The 20,297-nt window shown below is 37.6% G+C and overlaps 1 protein-coding gene across 13 annotated transcripts in view; it reads left to right on the top strand.

Moving 5' to 3' along the window:
- L3MBTL3 (L3MBTL histone methyl-lysine binding protein 3) overlaps positions 1-20,297 on the top strand; it is a 122,884-nt gene that overhangs the window by 42,916 nt on the left and 59,671 nt on the right. For all 13 annotated transcript variants that reach the window (XM_005551804.4, XM_005551807.4, XM_065543387.1 and 10 more), the window contains 4 exons: positions 3,831-3,966; positions 5,798-5,889; positions 8,491-8,642; positions 16,029-16,105. In XM_005551804.4, the coding sequence (XP_005551861.1) occupies positions 3,831-3,966; positions 5,798-5,889; positions 8,491-8,642; positions 16,029-16,105 (457 nt within the window). The remainder of the gene's footprint in view (positions 1-3,830; positions 3,967-5,797; positions 5,890-8,490; positions 8,643-16,028; positions 16,106-20,297) is intronic.

Genomic DNA, 20,297 nt, shown 5'->3' on the forward strand with positions numbered 1-20,297 from the left:
CAAGTAAGAGAATGGTGCAGGAGAAAGAATAGAGCAGGATCCTGAAAAGGAACAGCGAGAGGCAGAGAAAGGAACCAGGAGAGGGGCCTGCAGTAGGAACCAGGGAGACTGGGCAGTTGAAGTGGGGAAGAAGCAGTGGTGTCAGAAGCTGTGATTGTTCTCAAGGAGCCTGAGGGAATTGTGTCTTGCGCCAGGGCAATTGGAGTGTTTGGGAACAGAGTTGAGTTTTAGAAAATGATTGTGAGGAAGCAGTAAGTATAGACTGCTTTTGAGAAGTTCAACTGTAAAAGAGAGAGTGAATTTTTATGATATATGTCTGTTTTTCAGCTTTTGGTTTTTGCAGATTTATTTTACCTTCCCTATTTTTTATTATAAAAGTAATGTTTGCTCATTCTGAAAACTTCAACTATTAATAGTGTAAGAGTATTTTCCCATCCCCCTTCCTTCCTTTCGTATTCCATATCCCAGAGAGCATGACCCTTAACAGTTGACTGTGTGCCTTCCAGATGTTTTCTCTGTGTATAATAGTATGTACTGCATTTTGTTTTTGACGCACACACGCTCACTTTTTTTTTTTTTGAGATGGGGTCTCTCTCTATAACTGAGGCTAGAGTGCAGTGACGTGAACATGGCCTCACTGTAGCCCCAACATTTTGGGCACAAGCGATCCTCCCATCTCAGCCTCTTGTGTAGCTGGGACCTCTCGTGTAGGCGTGTACCACCTGATGCCCAGATAATTTTTTTTTTTTTTTTTTTTTTTTAGAAATGGGGTCCTGCAATGTTGCCCAGGTTGGTGTTGAAGTCCTGGGCTCAAGCAATCCTCCCATCTTGGCCTCCCACAGTGCTTGTATAACAGGCATGAGCCACCACACCTGGCATACATATTCTTTTTAACCATTGGATAGTACTCCATGTTATGGAGTTGATTCTTGTTGGTTCATTTTCATTATTCGCAGTAATTATGCTCCACAAATTACCGAGTATGGAACCATTGCTCTTAGGGGAAGTAGAGGGTTAGCTTCCTGTGAGCCTCTGGTCACATTTTCATCTGCTGATCAGTATGTAACCTTGTTTTATGTGTGTTTCTGTTTAAAGACACCTCATTTAAATATATATTGTTGATTCATTAAAAATTGAACTCACAAGAGCGAGCACTATCACCCCTGCCTGATGAAACTTATCTAGCACAAGTTTCTTCTCTGTAGGGCAACATCACAACCTTTTGGCACTTAGGGACACTACACAGCACCTCAGCACTGTGTCAGGGGCCATTTTAAACAGCAGCATCACCCAAGAAAAGCACAAAAATGTAGAACATGTGGCACGAAATAGACCACACAAAAGACTCTTGTTCCCAGTATGAGAGCTGAAACAAGAAAGTAAAGCGCCTTCTTGATTGACTTCAGCTGAGAACATGCATGTTGAGTGACTCAAAAGTGTTGTCAGTCTGTGCATGTCCACGAACACTGCAGAATGTATTATTTAGGGGTTACAAATAAATTGTATCAAGTAGATGACTTCACAAATGTGGAATACAATATGCGAATAATAAAGACTGGCGGTATGTCATTTTTTCCTTCCCAGCAGCATTTACTAGACTCGGTTAGGTGGAGACAAGATGGATACCTGAAATGATGGATTGTCACCAGGCAAATATTTTGCAAAGGATGTTAGGGCAGAAATTTAAAAATGTTGTCAAGAAAATGTTTTTTGAGGTATTGCTAGAAAAGGAAGACTTGGGGTGAGGGGCGCTGCTAGGGAGGAAGTAGAGGGATCAGTGTGAGATTAGAGTTTCTGTTGAGATTGAGGAAGAGGCATGCTGGGGGTAACTGGGTTCACAGACTGGAATAGGAGTATGTGTCCCAGGGTCGGATTTTTAAATGTAATACTAAGAAGCAGAGCAGTTCTTGTTGGGGACTAGATTCATGGGAGTGAGGGCTTGAAGTAGAGAGGAAGGGAGCCAGAACGCCAGGGTATTGGATAAGTCATCCGTATGGATGATGAAAGTACTCAGATGGAAAGGAAAAGAATAAGCCAGGGCTAAGTGTTTGGGTGGTTAGCATGGGCGAAGAAGAGGAGGAGAGTTGCTTCAGCCGTGTGGCTTGAGCCTCAGAGGAGAACTGGCCTAGGATCCATGGTGTGGTGGGACGCAGCAACCCCTCCTGTGTCTGCAGGAGGTAGAGTTGGGAACATGAGCAGCCTTGGGGAAAGGCTTGAGAAGGACGAGCTAGGTATGACTGTGGGCAAGGAGGGTGAGGATGTGGGAGATTGTTTCTCAAAGCATAACTTTCCAGTGAGCCTGAGATAGAGACTGTGGGGAGAACAGAGAGAGCTTGGCTCAAGGGAGCAGAAGCTCAGAACTGTGTGCCCACGAGGAACTAGAGGCTGTAAGTTACTGAAGGGCTGAGCTCTTAGGATCGGCCAGAGACAGCTGACTGTGAGTCAGAGGAGAGAAGCAGCCTTCTTTGAATGAGGTGGCTGCAGGGAGTGGCGGTATCTCCTGCCTTTCTTGAGAGATTGTATTTCCCAAGGATTCCAGTCTGAGTTCTATGGAGAGACTGTTCTCTTTGGGGGGAGTCCGCTTAGTTGTAAATTTTATGTATGTGGTGTATCAATACAGTTTAATTGAAAAAATACTCATATAAGAAAATATTAAAAGTCCATCGTTTCCATTTTGCCCTTTACTTTTTACTACCACTTCCTAGAAGAAATCATTATTAACATTTTGGCAAATATTCATCCCGACTTCTTTTTACTGTGTGTTTATGTATATATGCATATGTGTGCATATTAATGTATGTATATAAATGCATATACTTATATATATGTATACACACAATACATATATGTATACATAATCATATACCCATAAATATACATGTGGACCCCCACATGTCTAATTTTCTCATAAACTAACTCATTCTCTGTTATGTGTTCTGCCACTTGAATTTTAGCAATATGTTTTAGAGAACTTGCCATGACAGTAACTGTACAGCTGCCTCACTATTTGAGGATTGATTGTCCTGGCTCTGCACTCTGGTCTAAGTCCATCATTCAGGGTTCTGCAGGACAGATGCTCACGGAGCGGGTAGAGGTCTGGTGTGGTATGTGTTTCTACCTGAACACATCTGCTTGTGTTAGTGGGAAGAAGTCCGAGGGGCTGAACCTTCTCTCTGAAAGCCCAGGGGGAGGGTATGATCCGGCTCAGGTCTCATAAGCCTATATGACCTTCTAACTCAGAATGTCCCTAAGTGGGGCCCTGTAGGCATATGTACGGCATGTGTTATACAGAGTACATTCTTACTAGCATTCTTAGGAGCCTGTCTCATCCAAGTAATAAACCAGGAGAGATGCTTTTCTTTCTTCCTTCCAACCCAGCTTTGGTGGAGAAGAAACGCTTGACTTCTGTGCATATGCGCCAGCTGTGGTCTGCAGCATTCAGTGCAGGGCAGAGCATCCACTTTGGGGCCATGCTAGAGCTGAGTGTGCTGTGCTGGTGTGCCTTCCAGCTTACCTCGGGGACACATCCTGGTACAACGTAGGGAGTGGAGAAAGGACCTGCACTTTTGGGATATTATGCTTTGCCCCCTATCCGTGTGCTCCTAATGTGACTGAGAATGTTGTCAGAATGCCGCAGCTCAGCTCTTCCAAATGTAATAGCTTTTGTCTTTAGATTCTGGATATTTGTTTAGTTGTTTTATTGCTGTTAATGTGGGTGGTTTGATTAACATTAAGACTGTATCATGCCTGGTGTCCATGTTTATTTTTGTATATATATATGAATATTCTGGATCAAAAAAAAATAGTTCAACCTGTTTTACCTGTTTCAGGTTTGTGGATACCGGATAAAGCTTCACTTTGATGGGTATTCTGATTGCTATGACTTCTGGGTGAATGCAGACGCTCTGGATATCCACCCAGTTGGGTGGTGTGAGAAAACTGGCCACAAACTCCATCCTCCAAAAGGTTTTGTCACTTTTTGTTTCATATTTTAAATTCAGTACAAACTCATTTTCTTACATGCTACATTAAAATTGTTAAGAATTCGGACTTCATGAAAATTCAGATAGGCGCAAATTTAACCTTATTGTTCATGATGAAACCACATTTATTAAAGTAAAATAAATAAAAGTGTACTCCAACTTAAGAAAATAAAGTATGTTCATATGCTTATTTTCATGTAAAATAACATTTGCATGATACTCAACTTTGGCTGCAAATAATGTTTACCTGCAAATTTCTGTTATTAAATACATATATCTTTGAAAAAACTGATTTGAAAAATTAGTTTAAATTAGTTTACATAACTAAGTTTAGTGTAAACTGGTTTAAACTAATTTTTCAAATCAGTTTTTCATTATATAGAAAATCCTGAGAAATTATGCATGACCGTTTAGATCTTAATATTTAGGAGATTGGCAAGAAGACTATAACACTAAAAATTGGCTTAGGTGGGGGGTTGAACTCATAGCAATTACTTTTCTTCTATTTGAGTTCTTTATGTTATAGTCCCCCAGTGATCTTCCTATTTCATGTTTACATCAAAGTTCCAGAATAAAAGATATCATCTTTTTCACTGTCTCCCTAAAGTATTCTTTAATTTTTTTTTTTTTGAGATGGAGTCTTGCTCTGTCACCAGATTGGAGTGCTGTGGTGTGATACTGGCTCACTGCAGCCACTGCCTCCCAGGTTCAAGCGATTCTCCTACCTCAGCCTCCCGAGTAGCGGGGATTACAGGCACCTGCCATCATGCCTGGCTAATTTTTGTGTTTTTATTAGAGCAAGAGCTTCACCATGTTGGCCAGGCTGGTCTCAAACTTCTGGCCTCAAGTGATCTGCCCACCTCAGCCTCCCGAAGTGTTGGGATTACAGGTGTAAGCCACCGTGCTCAGCCATATTTAGTAATATCTTATTCCTTTCTTTTTCAGTCATTACATTTATTTTTGTTTATGTCAAAAATTAAGGTTACTAGGTTGATATTTTTGGCCTATCTCAGGACTTCAGTGCATTAGCCATCCCTTTAAGTGAAAAAATAATGGCAGAGTGGTATTTTCAGATAGCTGAAGGATTAAACAAAATCGCATAGAAAAGATGAGGGTGCGAAAGAAAATCTGTAAGCCTTTTCACGAATTGATCTTTTATATATGGTAAATTATTAGCTGTTTTTTTCATGCTGCCTTCTGGACTTTAATGAATGTAAAAGAAAGCATATTCGCAGATAAAATAAGATGCTCAATTTCCTTTTTAAAAGAAATGTTAACTTCAATGAAATTGTAAAAATTAAGGGAGGACATTTCCCTTACTGTAATTTGCCAGCATCCTTACTTCATAAACCTTTAATTGTCCTTTTTGAAGTGATAGGCCAAAAAGATTTTACCTGTTTCATTTCTATTATTTCCAACTTCCCACTTGTTCCTATAAGTTAGTCTTCCCAAAATAGACGAGGTGAGAGAAAAATAAAGAATTTTGACTATTCTAGTTCAGCATCTATACTGCTGAGGAATTCTACCCAAATACTGGTAGAAATACCCTGATAATAAGTGCCCTGGGTATAATACGTATTTGTTTCCTTATTCCTTTTCTTTATATCCATTACCTTTCATTCAGAATTAGAAAATAATAATACAGTTTGTTGAAAATAAATGTCTAAATATACATAGTTATGAATTATGAGTTAAATTTTGTTTAAAAAGTCATTTGATTGATTTTGGTATGTTAGAGATAAAAGTGGGACTGGAAAACTAAGTGTAAAATATTTTGATATTTGAATCAGTCTGTTCATATGTGCTTACTCTAGGGTATAAAGAAGAAGAATTCAATTGGCAGACCTATCTTAAGACATGTAAAGCTCAAGCTGCTCCTAAGTCATTATTTGAAAATCAGAATATAGTAAGTACATGCAAAGCATGTTTTCTTTCAAAGGAAGAAGATTTTTGAGTGTCTCCTAGGATCAGTTACAAGTGATAACAAGGAACTATAATAAATTATATTGCCTTGGTAAATAGAGTACTCTTATCTTAATTAAAGTTTAAAATTAGCTTAAAATCTTCATGAATAAATATGTTTTATAGCCATATTATGGTTGTCTCTTTTATTGCATAGTAGAAGACAAGGTAGTATAAGATTCAGGTGAGATTTACAATTAAGATGCATAAAAAACTAAATTGGCTGAGATATTTTATTGTTATTATCACTTATATGGGAGTGCTCTTCAAATGGAATTCACATAGCCAGATGAAGGTAGCCCTGTTTCAGTTTACATGTAGGAGGTCACTGAAGACTGTGATGTATTTTCACTGTAGTTTATAGCTTTGTTTACAGTAAACAAAAGCAAAATCTGGATGTGTGTGTCTTTTCTACTTCTTGACCTGTATTCCCACTTTCCATAACATGTTCCTCCGTTGGCAGACTTGATCCATGACATTTTTCTTTTCCCAAGTTCTGATCTAATTGGAAAGAATAAAGGGCAAGCCAGTGGAAAACCAAAATGCCGTCTTTACAAATGGTCAGAGCTAAGTTGGAGAACGTGCATGGCTTGTATCTGCAGACAAATAAGCTTGATTGTGAGCCCTAGAATTGAAGAGATTTCATTCTCCTTTCACCCCTATCCCCCAAGCCCAGGGAACACTGGATTCTTAAAGAGCAGAGTGGAAGCTGTGCACCCTGCAGCTCAGCTTTCTCTCTAGTATGATCAGTTCCTGCTTCCCAGAGTCACCAGGCAGGTAGCAGTGAGTGAGACAGTGGAGAGAAGCAGTAATGTTTCACTAACAGCATTCCCTCCAAATGGAAATAAATAAATATCAAGGGCAGGAGAAACCTCCTCACTCCAAAAATCCTCCATTTGGGAAACACTGTTAACCAGTTGGTTTGAGAGCATCAGTCTAATGGCTGAAATGTTCTCTGATTTAATCAAACGCAAACCAGGTTGAATTAGAGAACTGACAAATTGTGTTTGTGTGCATGCATGTGTGTGTGTGTTTAGGTTACTAATAGTGTTAATGGGCCAGCTTATTATTTTAAAACATCTTAATTGAGAGGGTAGTGTAATTGCCGAAGTGTAACAGTGCATTGTCAGTTGGTATTCCCTGTCAAAATTTATCCCAGGGAGGAAGGTCAGTTCGGTGGAAGACTTAGCAGCCTGGTGTCCTCTCTGCTCCAAGTTTCCGAATCCCTGTCTGGTTCTCTGATGATGACTTCGGTCAGGGATTTGATGAACTGCCTTGAACCGTCTTCCTAAATTATGCATTGCTAGCATACAACTTACTCTTGGGCTCTCCATTTCGTATCTAAGAGACACTTTTTCCACTTCTAGATTCCTCTACCTCAGAATACTCAAACATTTATGGTCAGAACTTGGATAAATTTCAGTACTTAGATCCTTAGTAAAAACTTCTGTATAGCATTAGTGCCTTCCATCCATTCAGACACAACTTATTCTAACCTTTTCAGATACACGGCTGTCTACGTTTTTACAATGATGATTGCATAATCATATTAAAATGAGAGATAGCATCTATCTTGCCTAAGTAGTTAGAATAATATCTGTATAATTGAGTCTGAACAGAAGTTTTTTTTTTTAAAGGGAAGGAATGACTTGTAGTGTGTCGTGATTGGCATCATTGGTATCTAGGTATACTATATATCTGCAGACAAATAAGCTTGATTCTGAGCCCCAGAATTGAAGACATTTAATTCTCTACATATATGTGTGTACATATGTAAATATATATGTAGAGACAGATAGATAAAGATATTATTCGTCACAAAAGATTGTAAGAGATGTTTATATATTACTGAACCTCAAGCACTCTTACAGAACTTTTGTTGTTTTTGTTCCATGTTCTGAATGACTGATTATCTGTGGATTTCTTTAAGTTACCAACTATTTTGAATAGCTGTGTGCATCAACAGCCAATTCTTTTGCTGCTATTAGGAATAAAATGTATCTGTAGTGTTGAGTAAAAGTTGTAATAATATGCAGCCTTTCATATATGAAGATGACCTACTTTCGGTAGAGTACTCTTTTGAGAGATATTTTCAGAAGTGGGAGTGAATTTGTACTGACTCATGCACATTTTTAACTTAGATTAAGTGCATATTTTGTGTGAATAATTTTCATTGTTAAGTCTGTAATCAAGAAAAGAAGGACAAAATATGAACTCTATGGTGAATAAAACTTGCCTACCTATTATAGTTTTCTAATTAAGGCATCAAAACACATGTTAAAATTAATTATTTTAAACTCTGTGGGGTGATGGATATTTTCATTTTGAGACCCAGATAGCTAATTGGGTGTAGCAGTAGGGCATTTTTATTTTTTTATTGCTGCTTGTTGGAAAGCGACCCTGCTGTGAAACTGGCATATGATTTTTAAATTATGTGAATACAGCAGTGGATGCTGGGCCTTTGAGCAGGAGGTGCAGAGAGTGTGCAGTTCTTGCGGTTGTTAAGTGTGTGCTTATCTCTAATTAAATCTGTGTGTTTCCATAGACAGTGATCCCATCGGGCTTTCGAGTTGGTATGAAGCTTGAGGCAGTAGACAAAAAGAATCCCTCATTCATCTGTGTTGCTACGGTAACAGATATGGTGGACAATCGTTTCCTGGTACATTTTGACAACTGGGATGAGAGCTATGACTATTGGTGAGACATTTTCCATTGTTGTGTGCTTTTAAAAATGTAATGTTTATCCAAGTAAACGGTTTAAAAACAGTAATAAAGCAAAGCTTATAACAAAAAAAACCCAATATTTTGCCCCACTTTTTCCTATTACAGATTTTTAATTTTTTACCTGTTCCATATGGGATATATTTTAAATAGCATCCTTTAATTCTACTTTATGATTGGTATTTTAGTTGACTTCCTACTATGGAAGTGCAGTCTGCACACTCCACATTCCCGACATATGTTCACACGTATTTTAATCTTCCCTTCTTATTTTCATGCCCACCAGCTAATTTAAACATTCATAATAGCTGACTACAAAATATATTGAAGAATATTATTTTTAATCCTTGCAGTTTTTGGATATCTTGCACAAAGTAGTAAAAGCAACATATTTTACAATTATGTAATTATAAAATAATTATAATAAAGCCATTATATTTTGATTAAATAGTTGGAATAAGGATTTTTCATAACAAATTCATTTTCATTGATTGCTGTAATTCAGTTTCCTGGTAAAAGGCATTTCTAAAGTGTTTAGTTCTTTCTAGAGTACACTTGAACTGAGAACATTTTAGAGAAGTAACAGATATATTTATATAAAATATGGCTCATGTTATAGGATAAGTAAATATTAACTTATGTAAATATTGCTAAATGTCAGGGAAGTTTGTTTTTTGACCTTATTTTTTAGCATCCGTGTATTTAAACATTCAGTAGACACGTCGATAATTTCCGTTACTTCTCAGATGGGATTCTTAGATACTCATAAGTTTTGCTTGCATTGTTTAAAAAAGAAGAGATGTTGAAATTCATTTGCTATTCATATTTTTGAAATGCTTTACATTATATGTTACCTACGCTTTTTGCAGAATTTTTTAAAAATGTAGACCATTAGTTCCAGGATTAGATTACACAGACCCAAGTACAATTGGCCTTCTGTATCTGTGGGTTGCACATCCACGATTCAACCACCCGCAGTTCAAAAATATGAAAAAAAGAAAAATAACAATGCAATAATAAAAATAATACAAATAAAAATATACAGTATAACAATTATTTTCATAGCATTTACATCGTATTAGGTATGATAAGTAATCTAGAAATGATTTATAGTATATGGGAGATAAAGTAAACAGAAGGATGTATGTAGGTTATATGCAATTACTATGCCATTTTATAAAAGGGACTTGTACATCCTTAGATATTGGTGTCCAAAGGGGCTTCTGGAACCATCTTCTGCTGACACCAAGGAATGACTGTGCTTTCGAGTATTTTGTTTGTTTTCCCCAGCTTTTTTCTGCAGAGCATAATTTTTCCTCGTAGGACATCTTTATATTCAGTTTATAATAAAAGTTTTTCATTGAAATACAGTCAGTTTCTAACATACACAAAAGTAGAATAATAGAGCAGCCCTACTGCAGCCTTTACTCAGCACTAACAATTATCGACTTATATCCAGTATGTTTCTTCTGTATTCCTACTCCTCAAATCCCAACTCTGCAATTGTTTTGAAATCAATTACAGATATCAGAGCATTTCAGTATATATCTTCTAAAGAGAGGAATTAGTTTTATTTTTTAAAAAATAATAATAACCATGATATTACTAACATACTTAAATATTTCTTCCAGTTGTTTCAGTGAGTTTTTTTTTTGTTTTTAGCTTGATGGTTTTAGGTCCCATAAGGTATACACTTTGTGATTGCCTTGCTTGACCTCGTTTGATTTACAGATGCCTATTTCTCTCCTTTCTTCCTCATTGATTATGGCTTTTGTTAAAGACACCAGGTTGTTTGTGCTGTTGAGTCTCCCAGTTTGATTTCCTCATTGAAACCTCATCTTATTTACTCTGTTCTTCTGTTCCTCCTATTTACTGTAAATTGGTGCTTTTGGTTTTATTTAAAATTGTCGGGCCTGCACGGTGGCTTATGTCTGTAATCCCAGTAATTTAGGAGGCCAAGGTGGGAGATCACTTGAACCCAGAAGTTTGAGACCAACCTGGTCAACATACCAAGACCCCTGACTCTACACAAAAATTTCGAAAACAAAAAAAATTTTCTATACCTATTTTTAATGGGTGAGTGCATGAGAAAACTTTAACTTTGGAAATAGTCTAAATCTGTCCTGAATCAAACCTGTTTGTCTCCTTCTGTGCTTCGTGGACTGTGATGATGGCACTACTGGGGTGATAACTGGGCTCCAGGCCTTTTCTTAATAAATGATTCTAAACCAGTAACTAGAATCTGTTGAAATGAGAATATTTTGTTTTTAAAGTTGTGGTTCATTGGGGGAGAATTTTTTTAAAGCTTTTGCCTGATTTAAACAAAATAGGTGAATGTCAGTTTAATTTTTGTGGTCTCATAGTATTACAGTGTTTTAGAGGTATAAGTTGCCAATTTGACATAAGATGCGTTACCTTTGAAAACATTATTGTGGAAAAAAGTAAGGGGAGAGTCTAGAAGAATTCGCCACATTCATTTTTCGATGCCAAACGTCTAGGAAACAAACAGGAAAGATCCTGGGTTCTAGAAAAGATCCTGGATTCTAAAAAGATCCTGGGTTCTAAAAATACAAAGAAAAGAAAAAAATTGATCTCTTTTAACTTGAGTTTTGTGCTTTTATGAGCACAAACTAATTATTTTTAGGATGGAATGTACTTTAAGAATTACTTAGACTTCCAGCTACTGACACGGAATCATATTTTGTTAATTGTCTGAAAATGAAAACAGTGTGTTCTCTTCCTCAACATGCAGTTAAGGCACAGTGGAAATTGCTTAAGTGCTCTGGAATTTCTCCACTTTTACTAAATATTATGCTCTTTGATCTTTGAATTTTGGAATGGTTTTTATCTGCATAAATTACTTAGGTATGTAATTGAGGTTACAGATTGGATTGCCTTTCCCAATTTAAAATAGTTTGGAAATGAGATATTTTTTGCTTTGAATTGAATCGTAATTCTATATCTCTTGTTTACATTAGTGGGAATTTGAAAATATATATGTGTCTGTATACATTTGTGTTACTACATGTTTAGTTGCAATAAAACATTTCTAACTTCCAAAGAGGAACATGATAAAAATGTATGTAGGATTTAAAAAGTAGTCTTCTATGAAAGGAAAATAGCATATACTAGAATAAAAATGGCTTTACCTCTGGGTTTCTTCTGTGCTTTTGTTACTGATAGTTGGTAGCTGTTTGATTCTATCTCCTTAACAGTTGGTTAGATTTAGGAATAATCCTAGATATAATAGAATATTGGCACTAGAAAGGACTTTAGGGACCCAGGAAGGTAGTCAGTACCATGGGGAGAGTAGCTCCAGGGGGCTGCTGCCCTCCCACCACTGCAGCCTCTTTCCTGATTCTGTTCTCGCTGCCTGAAGGTTGGGCTCTGGGGCAGAACACGATGAGAACAGTCACCTCCTCTTTTCTTCCAGGCACTAGGAAGGAACCTTTCTTTTAAAAAATATTGTTTTCATGTACCCTTATCTTTTGGGATCCGGAAGGATTGACAACAGGATTTGGCCCATTGTTTAGTAGAAGGCCTGAATGAATGAGGTTGCAGCTTCAGCGATTTTTGATTCCATTGTACTTTGGTGTCCCAGTGGAGTCAGGGCAAAAATTAGCAACAAAAAGATCTATGAAAAAGAAAAGCGTTGTTAGTGAATTAGAACAAATATAGCAGTGGGCCTTTTCCTTATTGCCTGTAAGTGTAGTGTAAACTTTTTTTTTTTTAGAGATGAATCTCTTTTACATTTACAGATTAAGAGCAGTAGTAATTTTATGTGTCTCCCTAAAATCATGTTGAAAAGTTGTCAGTTACTTAGAGCAGTGTCAGTTAATAGGCTTGTCACTATTTGGTTAAATTTGGGAAGCTCTGGTTGGTGGTGGTGATGGGAAGGTCGTGGAGATGAATGGAACCTGGGCTGTTCTGAACTTCAGCTCTGAGGGTCTCACGGTCTGGGGAAGGAGAGAAACTAAACACCACTGTCTTGGCTGCAGGGTTAGATGGTGGTTAGTGCTTAATTTTTAGAACCAACCACTTGGAGGGGTGATGGCACTTGGAGGGAAGGACTGACTCAAGCTCACTGGAGGGCTCTTGGGGAGGGCTTCTTAGAAGACACGGGGATTTGAGCTTGACTAAGAAGGACTGGGTACTTAGAGGTTGGGATGGAATATTCTTGGCTAAGGAAAGCACTTGCTTGTGTTTCGGCCCAGGGGTAGAGTGTGTTTGGGTAATGGCAGCCAGTTTATTCAGTGCATTACTTAACACTCTTAAACTTCAGTTGTCTTCTGAAAGGGATTAATAATAATACCTGTCCCATCAGGTGTCGTGGGGATTAAAATAAGAATTTTAGGAACAGAAACTGACTTGTAAAAAGTTGAAGAGCAATAAGGGATATTAAGCAGAGAAGTTTAGTGCTGAAGGCAAATGGATCACTGCTTAAGAGGAAGTTGCCTTGACTTCTAGGGAGGGTTCCCTGCACCATGAGCATTTTTGAGCTTGGTTTTTAGGTAGAAGGCAGGAGGCCACTGTGGAGGGAGAGAGCGGTGATTTCTGAAACTGTGGGTTATTGGTGGGACCAGGTCTCCTAGGAGCAGCTAGCCTCAGGAAGAAATAAACTTTCTTTTCCCCTCAGCCTGGAAAAAAAGAAGAAGTAAAAGGAAAAATTGATAGAGGGTGATGAGATGCTATCACCTTTATCTCTTCCAAGTATTCGTTGTGTTAATGAAAGATTCTAAGCTTGAAGCAAATTAATAATATTTCAAACAGCTGCTGTGGGTAATAGAATTGAACATGAATTAGGGATGGAAAGGATCACTTGATGACTCAGGCTGATGAGGTTTGGGGTTTAGTAGTAAAGTGTAGAGTAGTGGAGGCCCTGAAGAGTTCACATATAAGGGGAGCCAGGAGAGTTGGGTACTGGATAATAAATTGGCAGAGTCATCATGCCCTGGGTTATAGGCAGTGGAGAAGCCAAGTGTCCTGTATTTCTTCAAATAATCTAAACCACTCTTGCTTAATGGAGAGACTTTGATGTTTTCCATAAGTAAGTGTCTTGCAATGTTCTCCTTTGACTCTGTCTGAAACTGCAGAGCCCAGTGTGTGTGCATTAGTTTTTGCTTAACTTTTGGCTGTGACTGACAAAACCCAGAATCCCTTTCTTTTCTACCCAAGTGCTTGGTGAAATCGCTTAACCTCTTTGATTTCCGTAAAATGAGGATCTTCATGTCTCCTAACTTTATCCTTATATCGTAAGCATGGATTTTTTTAAAATAAGTTATTTCTTTGGTTTCTGGCCCTTTGAGAATTTACTGTCTCAGTCTCATTGGGTCTTAGCAGTCATTATGAATAATTTGCATTTATATGTGAAATGTACTTCAAAAATTTTGAAATGAACTTCTTTCATGATATACATAAAAACCCAAAAGAAAGGAAGAGTATAGCAATCAATGTTTTGTCTTGCTTTCTACCTTTAGTTGTTCTTCATATTTCTTCTCAGTTACATTTCTACTTTTGAACACTAGATGGGACTAAGAGATGACTTGTTTTACAATAGTAGCAGAAAGGCTATCACAGCCTTCCAACTTTTGAGTGAAGTGTTGTTTACTTATTAAGAAAATATAAGTAAAATAGATAAAAACAGCAATATTTTTATCTTCTCTATTGAGACAGCTTCTTTGTTTTAAATGGTGACTTTGATCAGTGTCTGGATATTATTTAAACTTCATATTAGATTCAGATAGTACAAGAATGAGTGACCATTAAGAGGCCGCAATATTTTCCTTAATTGCAATTTATATATCCAGTAAAATCAACAGAGTCATGTTCAATGTTTCTACTTTAAAATAAACACTGTGAGTCCGGCAGATAATTATAAAAACTACTCTCTAAGTTATATTAGATTGAGAAGGAAAAAAGTTAAACAAATATTGTATATTTTCATTTTTTATGATGCCACCTATGAATTAACATCCTTTCCTAAAATAAAGGCAGTAAGACATTAGTAATAATCCATAACCAAAATGATTTTTTAAGGAAAACACTATGGTATCTGGAAATAGAGCCCCAAAGCCTTGTTTGTATGATTTATAAAAGTACATCTTAATGAATTGTGTATTAAAATATCTTCTATGAAAATACGTATTATAAGAAATATAGTAATTGCAGCATGAACTTGGCATTGACCCAGCAGTGCTTGTTTTCTTTTCATATTCCTAAAATAATGACAAGAAAAATAGTTTGTGGTAGGGACAGTATGAGATAACAACTGAATAAAGGAAGAAGCCTTTAAGTGTTAAGAAAAAGGTATTTTCTACTGAAGTGAGTTCTGAGAACAATCAGCATTCAGTAGTGGTTACATGAACTCACCATGTATTATTGTCCCAGGCTATGCCTTTAGAAAGGTTGGCTTGGTTGACTGTGTGCTAATCTCACCCACTTAGGACATTTTGTAGAAAATTCTTTGTTTCGCTGTTCATAAGACTTCCTTCTTCCCTAGAAACTCCAGCCACACCATTACCTTCCTGGCTTTCTGCCTTCTAGTTTCCCATCAAGAGGGCTGTGTTGAGATTTCCTGATCTCAGTATAGACTCAACAGACATCCTAGTTAATATAGCAAGACTGGACTCCTGGCATCTTTTAGACCAACATTTTCCAGACTCTGTTCTGCAGAACACTCGGGTTCCATATGATGTTAACAGGCTGAAACGTGTTGCATGTTGAGAAGAGGAAAACTTATATAGCAAAAGTGTGAGTAGGAGCAAGGAATTAGATGTACCAGGTACACATGCTGATAAAGAGACTTTAGAAAAATAGATACTTGACCGTAATAGAGATGACAGAAAGGAGAAAAAAGAGGTAAAGAAAAGAGAGTAACAGTTTGTCTTAATTCCTGGTCTCTGTTACTCTAATGGGTAACAGAAATAACATGTTGGTCATTAAGGATGATCACACTCCCTGCCTTTGTGCATTTACCCTTAGTGATGTTGAAATAATTTTGGTTTGCCTATGTACACACAGTCTAAGTTTATTGTTCCACATGATTTTAATGAATCTAAATTATAGATTTTAATGATATTATGTTTGCATTTTTGCTGTAGTTGAAGTTACTGGATATAACAAAATTTGTGGGGAAAAGAAAATTGCGTGGTGTCAAATCCGTATAATATTTATCTAATAAAAATCCACTTGATATTAATATATTAAAAAGTTCTTTGGTTTAGCATTTTTTTCCAAATTAGATTGATTGTAATAAATGAAACTCTCTGTAAAGTGTTCATGATCTCTAATTTTCTTTTTATTTTACTAGTTTTTGTGAGTTTGTCCTGATAATTGCAGTTTTTTAACTTGTATAACTTACAGGTGTGAAGCGTCCAGTCCACACATTCATCCAGTTGGTTGGTGTAAAGAACATAGAAGAACCCTTATTACTCCACCAGGTGTGTGTTTTTTAATGTGTCTAATACTATTCATAGACTTCAAGAGTGGGCAGACTTTTTCGGTAAAGGGCCAGATAGTAAATATTTTGGCTTTGCAGACCATGCAGTTCCTGTCACCACTACTCAAAACAATTGTAGTGCAAAAACAGCCATAGACAATAGGTAAACCATTGTGCGTGGGTGTGTTGCAGTAACAGTTTATTTACAAAAACAGGCAACCGACCTGCAGGTGTTAGTTTGCTCACCCCGATGTACTTTCAACTATGTTAAGTATTGCCTTAGTTCATAACAGAGTCTCAAATTTTGTCTTTCTCGGAAAAAAGATAAGTTCTGTTTTAAAAAATCTTTCACGTCTCAACTTGAAATTCATTTCTAGACTTTATATTAGTATATATTTAAATATATTGTCTAACCATAGAAGCAAATTGTCTAAGGCTTGAACAAGTCCAGAAAAATGGATAAGAGGGACAGCAGTTGTGTGTAGATTGGAGAACAGACTTCATGTCAGCATCAGTCCTCACAGAAGAACAATGTTCACATTTAAGTGAGAAATTGAGGCTTTAGATTTTTTTACTTAGTTTATAACTCACACGCTCACTTTTCTTTTTTCCGTCGTGATTCCTGGTTCTAAAATAGATTTTGCACCTTCATGCCAGTAGTGCCTCTGTGTTCGCTGAAGTTTTCAGGCGCTTCTGCTGTCTGCCTCTGGCCATAGAGCCTTCTCAGCTCCTTTGCTGTCTCTTTAACCGGGAACAGTGTAACTGCTGATAAACAGTGTCCTTGTTTTATATCACTTTGAGTTTCTTTTGTGTGCTAAAGGACAGATTCTGGGCCGGGCGCAGTGGCTGACGCCTGTAATCCCAGCACTTTGGGAGGCCAAGGCGGGCAGATCACCAGGTCAGGAGAATGAGACCATCCTGGCTAACACGGTGAAACCCTGTCTCTACTAAAAATGCAAAATATTAGCTGGGCGTGGTAGCCTCCCAGCTACTCAGGAGGCTGAGGCAGGAGAATGGCGTGAACCCAGGAGGTGGAGCTTGTCATGAGCAGAGATCACACCACTGCACTCCAGCCTGGGCGACAGAGCGAGACTCTCTCTCAAAAAAAAAAAAAAAAAAAACAAACACAAACAAACAAAAGAACAGATTCTGTGGCTTCTTCATAATCAAGACAGTGTATTTCTGAGTACATCACTACTTAAGATGCCATGGCCACTTCTGGTATGAAAAGACAGGGTCGTCAAACAGAAGGTATCCCTGCGCAGTAGGCGATTGCTTAGTGGACACTTACAGGAGTAGTGAAGACTGCCTTCATCGCAGAGACAGGGTGAGTCCTGGGTTTACTAGGAGCTGTTTTTGAATGTAGCCTGCAGCATGTAAGCTGGAAGATTGGAGAGCTTCAAATTCTATTGGAACAGCTGGTTTCATCTCACGTAGAGTGTCTGATCATTTACTCACTCAGGAGGACCAGTCATTCCTATAATAGGCAAGTCAAGTCCTATCCACTCCCCGAGTTTTCTCATATATTAAAGGGAGGAAAGCCTCTGTCTTGACTCATTTCCAGTACTATTTTGAAGGTGGAATAGCATTGACGTAAATCATGAAGGGTTAAAGCAAAGTATTGGCCAGGCACCTATGGCTCACGCCTGTAATCCCAGCACTTTCGGAGGCTGAGGCAGGAGGATCACTTGAGCCCAGGAGTTCAAGACCAGCCTGGGTAACATAGTGAGACCCTGTCTCTATAAAAAATTTTAAAAGTCAGCCAGGTGAGGTGGCATGCACCTGTAGTCCCTGCTATTTGTGAGACTGAGGCAGGAGGATTGCTTGAGCCCAGGAGTTCGAGGCTGCAGTCAGCTATGATTATGTCACTGCGCTCCAGCCTGGGTAACAGAACAAGACAGTGTTTCAAGAAAAACAAACAAACAAACAAAACACAAAGCAAGATATTAATGGTTTCATGACCCCGAATGTTGTGCTGCCTGGAAGATTTCTTGTATTCCACCTTCCTTTGTCCTGTGGCTTACAAAATAATAGTGGCCAGTGATTGCCATAGTTGCTTCTTTGCCACTATCACCATCTAAAATGGTTGAGGATCCCTTTAGAATTCCCAGTTTTTTATCAGTCTTTCTTTCCGTACCACCATTTTTGGTCATGATCAGAGATCTGATTAATTAACAATGAACCAGTGAACAACAGCGGGTTCCTGGTTACGTACCCTGGAAGGAGTGGTGTAAGGCATTACCACCTTCTTAACGTGAGGCAAAGAATCAAGCCATGTATCTCCTTTCCTGGATGTTTATAATTCAGTCGAATTCAGTCGTGCTACCACACCTGGCTTTTTTTTTTTTTTTTTTTTTTTTTTTGTATTTTTTGTATTTTTTAGTAGAGACGGGGTTTCACCATGTTAGCCAGGATGGTCTCGATCTCCTGACGTCGTGATCTGCCTGCCTCAGCCTCCCAAAATGCTGGGATTACGGGCGTGAGCCACCGCGCCCGGCTGCATCTTTACTCTTTAACCATTTTATTTTGAAACAATTTTGAATGTACAGAAAGGTTGCAAGAACAGTGCAGAACTCATCTTTTCCCTGACTCAGAGACCCAGTCACGTTTGCCAGTTGTCCTAGTGATGTCATTCCTAGCAAAAGGATCTCAGTTGTCAGATCCCTCCAGCTTCTGTTAATTAGGCTCTCCTTGACTTTTGTGACCTTAATAAGTTTGAGGATTCCAGATCTGTTATTTTGTAGAATGTTACTTAATTTGAGTCGGATTGGTATTTCCTCACGATCATACGCAGGCTGTGCTTTTTTGGCGGGAATATCATAGACATAGTGCTGTGTTCTCATTGCCTTCTCTCAGGTGGCTCATGATGTCAGTCTGTCTCTTTACTGGTTTGCTTTTACCACTGATGGATCAAGATGGTGTTTGCTCGGTTTGTCCACTAAGGGAGTTATTTTTTCTCTGTAACTAATAAGTATTTTCTGGAGAGATACTTTGAGACTGTGTATCTCGTCCCAATATCATTTGCTAGTTTTAGCATCTGTTGACATTTCTAGCATGAATTATATTATTCTGACAGTGTTAAACTGTAATTTTTCTTATTCTATCATTTCCTATACAAAATTAGTTGATATTTTCCTGCAAAGAATAGCTTTTCTTATCTTCCTATTTATTTGTTCAATTTATCTATATCAGGGTAGACCCATAGATTACTATTTTTATCAGTGAGTTATAATCGATTGCTAGCATTATCTTCATATTCAGATTTTCTCAGATATTAACCAGTTATAACCCCTTTAGGCACATTTCATGTCCTTTTGAAATGTTCTTATTTTTTTAGAACTTCTTATTTTATGGCACAGCTAGGCTTATCTCATACTTTCCCTGACCCCACCGTAGAGTCACCCATTTCTTCAAGGTTCCATGCTTCTTTTTAGTAGAGAATGATATTTAGAAACTAAGATCTGAACACTAAGTGTGCTTATTTACTACAAGATTGTTGGTGTTTCCAGGCATTTCAGCTAATATAGCTAGGAAATACATGTGTATACATATATACAAAAATGTATGTTTATGTCTATTTCTGTATCTGTTCATATATTGAAAACTGTGAATTTATACCATTAGTTCCAATTCAAATCCAATGCATCAGCTTCATTCCAGTTTCCCTCAAACCTGGCTAACATTATCTCCAATATATTTGCTGCTTTTCTCAGTTTCCTCTATGTGGCTAATTTCCCACCATACTGGACCACTGTTTATTCCTGTTCATGCCTACCTAATGGATTTGGGGCCCTGGAGGGAACAAAAGAGGGCAGGAGGAAGGATTTACACATTCTATGAATAATGTTACATCATTTGTGCGGGTTTGTTGGAACTAACAATATGAAGTTATATCTGGAATTGTTCACATATTAATAGATATAAATCTACCGTGTTCTTTTTAATAAGTACTTTCTGCTTATGTACACTTTTTTGCATATTTGTATATTGAAGGTCATTTAACTTACTTAATTTTCACATTTACAAACAATTGTGTGTTGCCTTTATTACATATGTCAGATTTTTCTAGATTCATAGAAACAAAATTGCTAAAGGGTATTTGTGTGTCTGTCTTGTAAGACTATCCTCATCTGAAAATATAAATTATATATATCTATAAAATTTTCATTTTAAAAGTAATAGAAAAATAACGA

The sequence above is a fragment of the Macaca fascicularis genome, chromosome 4, assembly GCF_037993035.2.
Source record: "Macaca fascicularis isolate 582-1 chromosome 4, T2T-MFA8v1.1".
In the NCBI taxonomy this organism is placed as follows: Eukaryota; Metazoa; Chordata; class Mammalia; order Primates; family Cercopithecidae; genus Macaca; species Macaca fascicularis.